Here is a 13,332-nt window from a genome sequence, read left to right as displayed (position 1 = left end):
GGGGCTTTACTGCACAGAGTCCTAACAAGTTTATCTGAAACCAAGATCCTGCTTCATTTGGATTGTTTTGCTTTTTTTCTGTTGTATTTGGCTGTGGACGTAACATCCTTGAGGGAGAGGACTTGGGAAGATTGCATCAACTTTGTGACCGAGTACCAAAGTGTGACTAGTTCAAACACAGTGTTGCTCTTTACTCTTTTTTCTGGATGCCCCTTTCAGACTCTGCCTCCCACTCCCTCCTCTCATTCTTTTAAAGGAATGGCCAGAAGTAACCCTTTTGGATTTTGCACTGAATATTGCTTAACTGGTGGGAAGGTGAGGAGAGCATTTTGTTAAAGGACCAGGAGCCACTTTTTGAAAGAGAGCTTTTTGTTAGGGCTGATTTTTGTGTACAGTATATTCTGATGTAAAGAAGATGAAAAAGGAATGTGCTTCAGGTTCCTTCAGACTCAAGCCAAACTCAGGTTCTCTCTCACGTGCTGTAAGCTGGATAAATTTCTCCTCCTTGTCCAAGCAGACAAAGAGGTTGTTTCGCAGTGATGGGGAGCTCTCAATATGTGGGCAGCAGGTAGAAGATGATGATGAAAATTGGATCTACAGAACTCAGCACAGAAAAGGTGACTGCTTTATTTTGGATTTGTTATTTAGATTCTTTTGTTTATGACAATAATTTAACTTTATCATCTTTGTCTTATATATCTCTTCAGATGGTTTAGTTCAATGGCATCTGCTTATATGTCAAAATAATTTACTTCCAACAAGCTTGACCTCTTGTCCTCCTAAGGAAAAAAAAATCGTTCCTCCCCTTCATCTTCACTTGTCCCTTCCAAGTCCACATTTGTGGAATATTAAATAGCACAGGACCACTACAATCTTATTCAAGTAATAAGGATAGGGATTAAGGAGGAAAGCTTTTTTTCTAGAATAATGCATTTTGAGAATTCACAGCAGTCGTAGCTTACCTTGTACTATTATGGCGTCTTCCTTATAAGGAGATATCCATTGAGTTATATACATTTTCATCAGTTCTTATTGCAGTCCTTCGAGATACAAATTAAACAGATGATAGTATATAGAATTGAGAAAAACTAGCTGTGTAGTGATAAAGGGACTTGGCCTCAGGATTCTCATTCAGAAGGAAACTGGAATCAAGGGATTAGAATGAAGTTCTTTTCCTGGTACCAGTTTTATGTTCTTTTTCCTGGATTAGACCATATGCTTACCTTCCTCAATGTGTGGAAAATAGTAATCTTCTAGCTGGAAACTTGGGACATAATTCAATATTAATAAATATCCCCATTTTTTTTTTGTTTAGAATTTCTAAGATTTCACTCAACTATGGTTAAGGACTTTCTGAAAGGGACTGAATGCCCAAGTTCTAAAATGGTCTCTCCTTTCTGTGTAGGGCTCAGCACGGTCTGGGAGCACTGTGTCACTCTGACAAAGGAGCCTAGTTCAGGCATTCCGCATGACTGTGTTGCCTTGCTTATCACATTCTTTTCACAATGGCTTTCTTCCATGTCAGAACCTTTTATTAACCTGTTCTCTCAATCTTTTGGAAACACAAAATAGAATAAATGCGAGGAAACAAACTTTGCTTAATTCATGTCTGTATGTTTGTGTCATTGAGGCTGAGGGATGGGAGCTGGAAGAGCTTCTTAAATTTAGCCCCTCAGTATATATTGTAAGACTGAACAGGTATTAAGCTAGTAGCTCATTTTCAATTAAATTGTGGTCTTAACATTTAATAACATACACGAGGGACTGATTGTGAACCTTGAAGTTGTCTTGTTTCATACCTGGACAGCCAACTGTGGTCAGTAGATGAGAGCTTAAAATGAAAAGCCTCATTCCAAAGTGCTGTATGATAAAGGACAGACAATGGAATAACATTTGCATTTTTCTTTCCTGACAAGAGCCAGGATGTGAATTTTTGCTTTTTCCAATTTAGGAATAAACCATGGTGGTTTCAGTAATGATTGGGTTGTAACCTTTGTAGCAAAAACATTAAACTGGTGTATTCAGCAGTGATGTGGAAGCTAGAGGATGTAACTGGCAAAGTCCTGAATGGTTTTTTTCCTTTATAAAGTTGATTTTAGTCTTTTCTTTTTAAAGTAACTGTTGAATAAATGATAAAGATCATTTAAAATTACATTTTAGAATTTTGATAAGAGCTTTTATAAGAGTAGCTGTGTTCAAGGAGAAAGAGATTCTGCTGGTCTGGTATGTGTTAATTTCACTTGAAATTAAACAAATACCGCACACTTCACTTATAAAACATAACGAAGCGATTGTCAAGAGCACAGGAAGGGGGAGGACTTGTTTGGGTAGTTAAACATCACTGTACAAAAGATTGCATCCTTTATTCCTACAACTAAGGAGTACAGTTAATGAATGAAGACTAAAAAAACTTGTTATTACAGTGCTTGCATTTTGGTGGCTTCTAGAAACCTTTAGGCTTTATGAGGTGCAAGCATTTTTGATGTAGGAAATTGATTTTCTTGAAAAGTTAACTCTTAAGAACAAAACTCAGGACATCTACTCCCATTTAAAAAGTTCCTACATAAAAAATTCGGCTCTTGGCTTTGATTTACTGCCTCTGTGAAGGGTCTTGCAACTCTATGTTCATTTGGAGAGCTATAGTTTTGACATTTGTTTATGCTTAAAGAAAATGAAGAAAAATATTTGAGAAAAATTGCAGATGGGGTATAGTTGGAGCATGTCGGTACTAAATGAAGGTTACAGTGAGCTCCTTGAAAGTAAGGATTGATTGTCCTTTGCCTTTCTTTGTATCTCCATCACTTAGCACAGTGCCTGGCAAATACTAGGTGCTTAATAAATGTTTATTGATTGACCTAACTGAGGTCCACACACAGAGGGCTAATTAATGCCCCATGGGCATTTAAGGTTGTGGGGTTGCGGCTAGGAAGTTGCTAAAGTAGTATTCCCTAAAAGGAACATAATTTCCTTTCTCTCATAGTAACCCTTGCAACATATGTACACAGACACATCCCTTATTTACATTTGTTTACTTTTGTTTGACTTATTCTAGATTCTGAAACTTCCCCCCACAAAACCCAGCTTTGTAGTTATATTGGTGTACATCATTACCTTATATGCAGTCTTCTCCATTGGGGCTCCTAGTACCAGGGGTGGAGGGGGAGCTTCTCTCTAGGACCTCTTGGCCTTTTCTCTTTTACCCAGAGACTACTGCAGCTCCAGATTTGTTGCCAAACCACAATTCATAGTTTCCTCTGCTGCTCATGCATGGGCAGTAATAGTGTGACTGGTATACTTTTATTGAATTCTATGAATGTAAATTTAAGAAAAAAAATTCGATATCAACAATCACTTATATGACACTCCACGCTTTACAAAAAGCCTATAGATTTAACATTGGGGGGGGGGGACTTGAAGAGACCAGTTGGTCTATCCCCTCATTTTACAGAAGAGCAAACTGAGTCCCAGAGAGGGTAAGTGACTCACTTGAGATGACAGGTATTAAGTGACAGGCAGTATGTGAACCCAGGTCTTGTGACCTGGTGTTCCTCTTTTTAAAATTCTTAAAAGAGATGACCACTAAGCCTCAGTTTAATGTTCTATGAAAGAGGAATAATGATATTTTCATTATCTCTTCTTAATAGATTAAAAAAAAACAACTCTTGCTTTATGTTTTAGAATCAATACTGCCTATTGGTTCCAAGGCAGAAGAGTGGTAAGGGCTAGGCAATGGGGGTTAAGTGACTTGCCCAGGGTCACACAGCTAGGAAGTGGCTGAGGCCAGGTTTGAACCCAGGACCTCCCATCTTTAGGCCTGGCTTTCAACCTAGTGAGCCACCTTACTGCCCCTAATAGAGTTGCTTTCAAGAAAGAAATCTGCAAACTTAAAAATGCAAAATGTCATTATTTAATACTTTTCTTGTCCTTAAACTAGAGAAGGAAAAGAAGGTGATTATATATATATAATTTGGATTAGATTTGAGAGAATTTCTAATGGAACATTTTTTGGAAATTCTTACTCTAATAATTCACATTTGTTCATTTTATGTCCATGAAAGTGAGTTTAAGCAGAAGATACTGAATGGCATATACTCACTTAACATTTAAGTGCTAATATTGAGTGTGTTAGTTACTATACCACTGCAAGTCTCTAGGCTTTCTTCTATCATTTTTTGTTATACTGTGATGGAAGATAAAAAAAAAGAATTTGGTAGTAGTAACTATCAGCCATCAGATTCTTTTTTTAAAAATCAGATTCTGATATGCTCCAGTGTGTTAGCACATTATGTTACAACTGCATTAGCAATAAAAATCAAGGGTGTGCATCAGTGTCTGTCTTCAGTATTAAGTTCAGTGTACCATGCAGTGTTTTATAAGGTGTCTGTAAAGGAAAGTGGAATTTATAATGTAGTAGGTGAGACAATGTGAAGCTTTCTATGTAGAGCTGGAGTATCTAGGCTGAGACTATTTATTTCTTCTTTTTTTTCTTCCTACATTCAACAAATAATTTTGAGGGCCTACTATGTGCAGAACATTTCATTAGAAAAAAAGTAATGACTATAAACATTGCACTTAAAATCTTCCCCCACATAAAAAAAGCTCACTGTCCCCTAACCCCTATACACTATAGAAAAACTTAGGGTTTTTAGATGATTTCAGGTTCAGAAAGAGAAGGAAGAAAATAAGCCTTAGAAAGCATAAAGAGGGGGCAGCTGAGTAGCTCAGTGGATTGAGAGTCAGGCCTAGAGATGGGAGGTCCCAGGTTCAAATCCGGCCTCAGACATTTCCCAGCTGTGTGACCCTAGGCAAGTCACTTGACCCCCATTGCCCACCCTTACCACTCTTCCACCAAGGAGCCAATACACAGAAGTTAAGGGTTTAAAAATAATTAAAATAAAAAGAAAGCATAAAGAATTTTAGGAAGTTGATCGATTATTTTGGAGCAAGGGATATACTCAAAAAAAAAAAAAAAAGATAGCTCATTTCCTTAGTGGTTTATTTTCCTTACATTATCACTACCTACCTATCCACTTCCAAACTCACCCCATTATATCCTAAATCCACTTTTTACTTAGTTATATTGCATGAAATTCTGAAAATTATAAATTCACTATGAAAAGATCTGTCAATATGTCTGTGTTGTTCAGTTGTTTTTCAGTTGTGCTCTACTCTTCATGACTATTTGGGATTTTCTTGGCAAAAAATAGTTGAATGCTTTGCCATTTCTTTCTTTGGCTCATTTTGCAGATGAAGAAACTGAGGCAAACAAGGCTTATGGTTACAAAGCTAGTAAGTGTCTGGGGCTGAATTCTTTTTTCCATCAATGACAGGGTATCTGAGACCAGATTTGAATCTAGAACCTCCTGTCTCTAGGCTTGGCTCTCAACCTACTGAGCTCTAAGGAAAACAAGATTACAAAAGTAGCTGAACAAAGGCCAAACATATAAAGAGGAAATTTAGGCTAGAGTTTGAGCTAGACACAGTTTAGAAAGCATTGAGGAATCCCTCCCCTAGGTGTTTGAAAAAGGAGACCAACGTTTTTGGTGAAAATGCCTCACTACTGAAAGATCATTTACATATATTAATTTACTTAGCTAAATGCCTATCTCTACACATTTTAATGAGAATACTCCTACATATGCCTTGAAGGAATCCTTGATGTAAATATGAGATAGGAATAGGAAGGCTGTAATATGATTATTTCAAAGCAGTATGCATCTTTATACTTAAGATTGGAATCTGTAGCGAATTTAAGATTTCACTATGCTTTATGTTTATTGGTGATTTAGAAGAAAACGGTGGATTTGATAGCGCAAAGCTCCATCTTTGAATCCTTTCTTCAAAAATTTGCCTTCCACACTTATGCTATAATCATGTCCAGTTAGTAAGCATGAAACAAATTCTTGTTAAAATCCTGCAAAACTCCTTCAAATATATAACACAGATAACTTAACCATCATGTTCAAGCCAGTCATGGTATAAAGTAGAGACATGGTCACCAAAGGTGTTTGCCATCTTCAGCAAGGATATCTTTTGTAGAGATCAAATGAAAGAGGGATTACTTGTAGCTGATGATGTCCTTTAGATAATCATTTGAAATTATATTTTGCTGATTGCATTAAATCCCCAGAAAATGTAGACCTTCCTGTATAAGTTATGTGATCACTAAAGAGTTTGGCATGATCCACCATGCAGGAAAAACTACATAGAGTAATGAGTGCCTGTCTTCTACACTATGATATGCAATTAGAAAGCCAGCCCATAGATTTGGTCCATCAAAAGTTGTATCTTGGATAGTTGATGGACAATGAGTTGGTCCTGCAATTGAAGAGGAAGAGAACGGAGTGGGTTGCCTTTGTGAAATTGCACAGTTCTTTTTAATGATCCCAAGTTTCCTCCTAAAACAAAAGTTCCATCTTTTAGACATAACTTTTCTTTTGTTGGTGCTCTGTGGCTGTATCATGGAATACTATAGTCTCTAAAGAATGAAAGTTGACTGTCAACCTAAGAGCCATAGAGAAAATATATGCTAGGTGTCAGTAGCTGTAACACATTGCCAATGAATATAGGAAAAGTGATTAAAGTCATTCACTTGAACAATTAGAATGAGTGCTTCATGGAGGACTTTCAAAATGAAGAGAAGCCTTGATTGATTTCTTCTATTTCAGTTCCTTCATTTGGTGGCAAATCTTTTCAAATGAGTGGTCACGTGGCATCCCTTCCATATTTGTGAGGAGAAAAGAAAGCCCATAAGTAACACTTAGTATTCAAAGAATATTTATTAAGGGATTAAAAAAAATAACCAACTAGAGATGGAACTGGGATGCTATAGACCTTCAAATCTGGATCAATATTGGGGCAATAGGTATTAGTTCCACAAACTGGAAGTAGTAGAGTGATTCCAAAAATGGTTTTCCATCTTTCTCACTTTTCATAGCAAAAGTCAAATCTTTGACCTGTGTTAAGAACTAATCTCTTATTTTCCAGTGCCCTCTGATGATGAGTAATGAAGAAAAGGATGCTTGGAGTTTAGCAATTGGTTGACGGTAGTGAAATAATGGTACTGAAATGTTCTTTGGTTTACCCAAAGTTGGCTAGTAATGGGAATAAGGAAGAATTTAATCTGTGTTATGGAGAGTTCTAGGACCAGATGGAAACTCATCTATAAAGTTATTATTGGAAGAAGTATAAGATCTCAGCTGTTTTTTTTTTTTGGATGAAAACCAAAAGCAAGGGACAATGAACATTCACAGGAAGTATGTCAATTATCTGGCAATCCCTAGGAGAATGACCTTGGGTTGTTCTCTTGGGTGATGAATCAAAAGCTTTATAAAGATACTTACAGTTTTTCTTCTCACCCCTATCCCCTTTTTGGGAGTCTACTTGTGAAATGCTCACTCAGATCCTATTAGGGATGGGGAATAGTAACTTCTCATACACAAAAATCCTAAAAAGGACTTGTTTGTTCATATAGCTTTCTATAAAAATGTATATGCATATATATTCTATGGCATATAAGGAGCTAAATGGCACCATGGATAGAATGTTGAACCCAGAAGTGGGAATACCTGAGTTCAAATATAACCTCAAACTCTGAGCAAGTGACTTAACTTCTTCCTGAGTTTCCTGATTAATGAGTATTATAATAATAAGAACAAGTACCTCCTAGGTAGTATGTAGATAAAATGATCACATATCTTAAAGTACTATATAAATGCCAGTTATTATTGAGAGTAAACATATTTCCCCTACATTCCTCAAACAAAGAAAAGATAGCACTTGATTTTACAAAATTATAATTAGCAATGAGTGTTTAGAGAGGAGAGAGGCAATAAGAGAAATGGGATAGGGCTATAGAAAGAGAGTTGTGGGTGAAAAAACTAAATATTTTCTTTTTCAAAACTTTACCTAGAGTTGGTCCGTGCTCAGAAAATGCAAGAAAACTACCCTCATCTTTCTTCCTTTCTATACCATATGGTCTTCTGTTCCCAAAGGTTCCCAAAAGATGAGGCTATAACTATTGTCATAATTCATATAGATGAAATACGCATTTATTGGTAATTATCAATTTTATAAGGTTTCAATTGCAAATGAGTTCTAAATCCTCAAATTTGAACTATTTGTATAATGTTCAGTCCTTGTCCTCAAGGAGCTTACATTTGTAAGGAGATAAGACAAAAAAGGAAAAAAAATTAAATAATAAAAGGCAGTGTAAAGTCATATTAGTTGAAAGGTATAGAAAAGAATGTAATAAAAACTTGTAATGAAAGTCTATACTTTCAACTAACTTTTTCTTAAGCCATAGGATACTGGAGAAAGAGGACTGAAATTGGGAAGAGAAGGATGGGCTTTTCTGATCCCTATCTTTGCTCCTTACTGTCTGTATGATCCTGGACAAGCTGCTTAAATGCTTTAAGTCCTGATTTCCTCAGCTAGAAGATGAGAAGGTTGAAGCGAGTGTTGTAAAATCTTTTCCAGCTCAAAATATATGATCCTGTGATCTTGAATTATTTTGTAACATTCTTCTAGTCCTTAACATTCAATTCAGTAGATACTTGATGAATGGATTCTTTGTAACCAGACCTATATTAATTAATCTAGGAGTGTTGAATAAAAGAAACTTAAAGAAAGTTAGCAGCATTAATGTGTAAAATAGTGATGGACACACAGAAGTCAGAAAACTTTAGTTCATTTCCTTTCTCTGCTACCTAATTAATTATTAAATTATTAGCAAAAAATGATTACTGAATTGTTAATGACTCTCAGCTGTTTCCTTAGTTATATAGGAAATCAAGAAAAGTCAAACCCGTAGTAAGTATAAGTGAAATAACTTCATGATTTTTACATTGATAGTATGTTTAAGCCAACAATTGACTTTAGTCCCTGTTTCCTCCTGAATATTTTTCCCTCAGCTTCCATTGCCCTGGAATAAACCCTTGACATTTTGCTCTTTTCTAACCATTTTCAAGGCATTTCACTCCTTGCCCTCAGGTTTCTTATCTGGAAAAAGGGATAATAACCCTTGCTCTGCCTATTTTACATGACTGTTAGAATCAAATGCAGTATTATATATGAAATTAACTTTTTTTTAACCCCTTAACTTCTATGTATTGGCTCCAAGGCAGAAGAGTGGTAAGGGTAGGCAATGGGGGTCAAGTGACTTGCCCAGGGTCACACAGCTGGGAAGTGTCTGAGACCAGACTTGAACCTAGGACCTCCTGTCTCTAGGCCTGATTCTCAATCCACTGAGCTACCCAGCTGCCCCATGAAATTAACTTTTAATTGTGATATGTAAATGTAAACTATTCTTACCTCCTAAATTTGTTTTCATCATTTTTTCAAGTAAAGGAAAATGGATATATCATTATCATAGTTTCTCTTGACACTGAAAAGAGAAGTCATGTTTTATCATATAATCAACTCTTCAGTTAATGGGTTTAAAAACTAAATATAGGTAAAGTAACATTATAATTGAAATTATGCCTCATTTGGGACAAAAATTCTTTTTCTGATTGCTCTTCTTATGCAGATTCCAATAACTTGGCTATAATACTGATATACTAGAATGAACTAACTTGAGTTCCAGTTCTTTCATTTTGCTTTTCTGCCTTATGTTACAAATACCCCTGTACTATAGGAGGCCAGAAGTATAATAGCCATAATGAGAAAGAGAAGAAAAGGATTAAGTAAAATGAGTAGTCCATAAAATTATATAATCAATATTTGAGCAATTGAGAGTTGATTATATTTAAAGACATTCTCCCAACTCTTTCCCATAGAATAGTTATTAAAAAAATAGAATCTTGGTCTATAATTTAGTTAGTAATGATTATATATGTCACAAATGGAGAAGTAAGGAATAAGGAAAAAATATGCAACAAGATAAACATCTCCACTTAAAGGGTCATAATTTCTGGAAAAATCTCTAGAAAATAAAACTTTTTAAAAAATGATCTGAAGTAATTGACCTAGGATAGCTAGAATGCTATGATATTCCATGATGGGCATAGAACATTACCAGAAGAATATAGATGTAAACAAGTTGGTCCATTGTTTCAGGCAGAAGCTTATAGCCAAGAGTTGATGAACATTCATTAAGTGCTTAATATATGTCAGACACAGTTTCAAGTGCTAGGCATATGTACATAAAAAAAAGACAGTCCTTGCCCTCAAAGGGCTTATAGTCTAATGGGGGAAGACAACACACCAAAGGAAGCCAAAAAATGGAGATGGGGTGAGGAGGATAAGGAAGAGGGGCATAGTGCAAAAATCAGAAAATCCTGAGTTATGTTGTCAAGTTAGAAATGAGAAGATATTTGTCCAAAGCTCTCTCCATAAATGGAACTTCTGGAGTTCATGGCACTATCTCTAACTAGAGGAGCAGAGGTTACTATTAGGGAATAGGTACAAAGGCTAATTTGATGTTGGTGGACGATGAGATTTTCACATGATGAGTTTCCTGGGTTATGGTGGTAGAGAAGTCAGATAGTTTGGTTTAAGGCACAGTGGTCATTGAGGCAATTCTACAAACATCTGAAGAAAAGCATTCTTGGACTCTAATGTAACCACATTATCTTTCTTTATAGGCTCACAATTTTGCTCTCTAACTCTCTATTATGGTCTTTTCTATTCCTGGCCTTTCTGTTTCAAGATAACATTTACAATGATCACTATTTGCTTTTGTGGATGTGGCTTAAAAGACTTATGTATAATCAGTAGTATCTTACATATGTTTATGTATGAGGAATGTACTTTGGTTTGAAGCTACTATTTGGGGAGTCTAGAGCTGTTTGCAATAATTGTGTCTTTGACTTTTGGTTTGGTTCAAATTTTTACTTAACAAGAGTCATACAATTTTTCAACCAGCTGCTTTTTTTTAGGCTCTCCTATATTCTCTTACTAGAATCCTACTTCACTTTTTGATTGTGCTGCCCAAGTAAGGCTGGGTTCTTGGAGATTATACCAAAGGATCACATGATCTGGCAGGTCCTATAAGGCTAGAAAGACTTTAATTATGGGGCTAGTGATAGACTGTATAGTTTCAAGGCCACTCTAGCTAAATTTGGAGTAGATCATCACCAGGTTGGCTGCAGAATGCTAAAAAAAATTTTTTTTGACATAGAAACTCAACAAGACAATATATTAAGGCATAGGAAGGCGTAATCTGGTTTGATGGAAGGGGAGAAGGAAAAAGCATTTAACAGTACCTACTCTCTAGAAGACACATAAAAACCTTTTCCAAATTTTACTTCCTTTTTTGTCCTCACAACAGCCAGGTGAGGTAGGTGCTGAGACTATCCCCATTTTTTTCAGTTGAGGAAACTGAAGCAAACAAGCAAAGTGGCTCACCCAAGGTTACACAGGTACTTAGTGTTCAAGGTCAGATTTGAACTCAGGTGTTTTTCCAACTTCAGGCTTTGCACTTTATCCATAACATTACCTAAGAACATTGTACCTACAGGAGTGTGTACTTGGATGTGTAAAATTGCAGATCCTTGAAATATTAAAATAAGAATTATAAGCCTCGTTCTGTGCCAAAGGTATCCCATTCTGGATCTTTAACCAGAGAGAAATAAACCAGATGCCATTTCTTCTGTTCTTCTAACTCTGTTGATCCTTATATCACTTTAAGCTTCTTCTGTCTTCTCAGCCTTGTTTCTCAGGTCAATACTCTATTACAAAATCTCCAAGAAGGACTGCTGGCTCTGTAAGACTAGAGAGGTACTTCTGGTGCCCTCTAAGAGGAACCTTTCTGGTCTCAAAAATGCTCCAGAGCCTTTAGCCCTAGCTCTAACTCATGGCAGGTCCCATCCCTGTTCCTGGACCATATTGAGAGAAAAACCATAGCATTACCTTAAAAAAAAACTGAGATTTCTTGAAAATGCAATATTTTTATAAAAGGTAAGCTATAAATGAAAAACAAAATTTGAAGTTTTGCTATATGACCATCATTTCTTGTTATCACCATCTTTTGCTAAGATTCTTGTTAACTTTGTAACTAGAAACTTCAGTTAGAGTAGATGCTGAGTAAGTGGTTTTGTTGGATTACAGTTTGCGATAAGATGGAATTCCTACCCCCAGCTCAGATCTGTCTTGCTTAACTTTTGATTAGATGGTTTTTTTTTTCCAGAGGACACAAAAGACAACTTGTGAAATGACCTCAGTGAGTGGTTTTGCCTGCTGCTTGACTTGGCATGGTTGTTGAAATCATTTTATCTGATATTTGTTTACATGTCATTCTCATTAATAGAAAAGTACATAGAGGGTTTCAACTTTGAGTACTTTTAAAAAGTATTTTTATTTCTACCCCAGAGAGTTTGTAATTGTATTAATTGAAACAATTTTTGGGGATCAAGTCACTACTTTTGCAGTTTTTGCCTTTCTAATTTTTTGTGATAAAAAAGCTTATTTTTTTGAAATGGTACTCTTATTTCCTGTTTCTAGACCTTTGATTCATATCCCCCAACCCCCCATACTCTCTTTTTCTCTCTTTCTCTGTCTTTCTCTTTCTGTCTCTTTAAAAAACCCTTACCTTCTGCCTTAGAACAAATACTGTATATTGGTTCTAAGGCAGAAGTGTAGTAAGGGCTAGGCAATGGAGGTTAAATGACTTGGCCAGGGTCACACAGCTAGGAAGTATCTGAGGCCAGATTTGAACCTAGGTCCTCCCATCTCAAGGTCTGGCTCTTAATCCACTGAGCCCCCCAGCTGCCATTCCCTCCCCCCTCCCCCATACTCTTTAACAAAGAAATATATTTAAGCGAAACAAATCACATTCTTTACATGCATCATTCCATATTTTGGGACTGCCAAAAGATAGGACATATGTTTCCTCATCAATTCTCTGTGTTCAGGTTTAGCAACTTATGTTGATTAGAATTCTAAGGTCTTTTGTTTTCTTGGTTCTACTTTGGTCTCCTATCAATTCCTATAGATTTTCTCAAGTTTCTATGAATGTTTCATACTTGTCATTTCTTTCAGTTTATTTCTATTTTTAATTCCTTAATTTGTTTAGCTATTTTCCAATCAATGAAAATAAATTTTCTTCTAGTTTTCAGAGAAAAAGAGAGACAGAGACACTGTGAAAGTGAGGGAAAATGGAGCAAGGGATAAAGAAAAAGAGGAGACATTTGTTAAGTGCTTACTATGTCCTATGTGCTGAGCCCTGAACAAGGAAGCAATATAGCCTTTGCTATCAAGAAGTTTACATTCTAATATTTACATGTAATAATTCCTAGTTTCTTTTTTGGCATCCAAGTTAATTGTGCTAATTTTAAAATATTTTATTACTTCCATACCTTAACTCTCATATTGTGTAAACATAAAGTAACT

General features: G+C 35.9%; 1 protein-coding gene across 1 annotated transcript in view; it reads left to right on the top strand.

Moving 5' to 3' along the window:
• The first annotated feature begins 415 nt into the window (after nt 1-415).
• The window catches only part of NHSL1 (NHS like 1), a 170,521-nt gene continuing 157,604 nt past the window's right edge, over nt 416-13,332 (top strand). The window contains exon 1 of the mRNA XM_044677118.1: nt 416-617. Within this exon, the coding sequence (XP_044533053.1) occupies nt 416-617 (202 nt within the window). The remainder of the gene's footprint in view (nt 618-13,332) is intronic.

This window comes from Gracilinanus agilis, chromosome 4 (genome assembly GCF_016433145.1).
Source record: "Gracilinanus agilis isolate LMUSP501 chromosome 4, AgileGrace, whole genome shotgun sequence".
NCBI classification, from domain to species: Eukaryota; Metazoa; Chordata; class Mammalia; order Didelphimorphia; family Didelphidae; genus Gracilinanus; species Gracilinanus agilis.
This window is presented reverse-complemented; position numbering and strand designations above follow the sequence as displayed.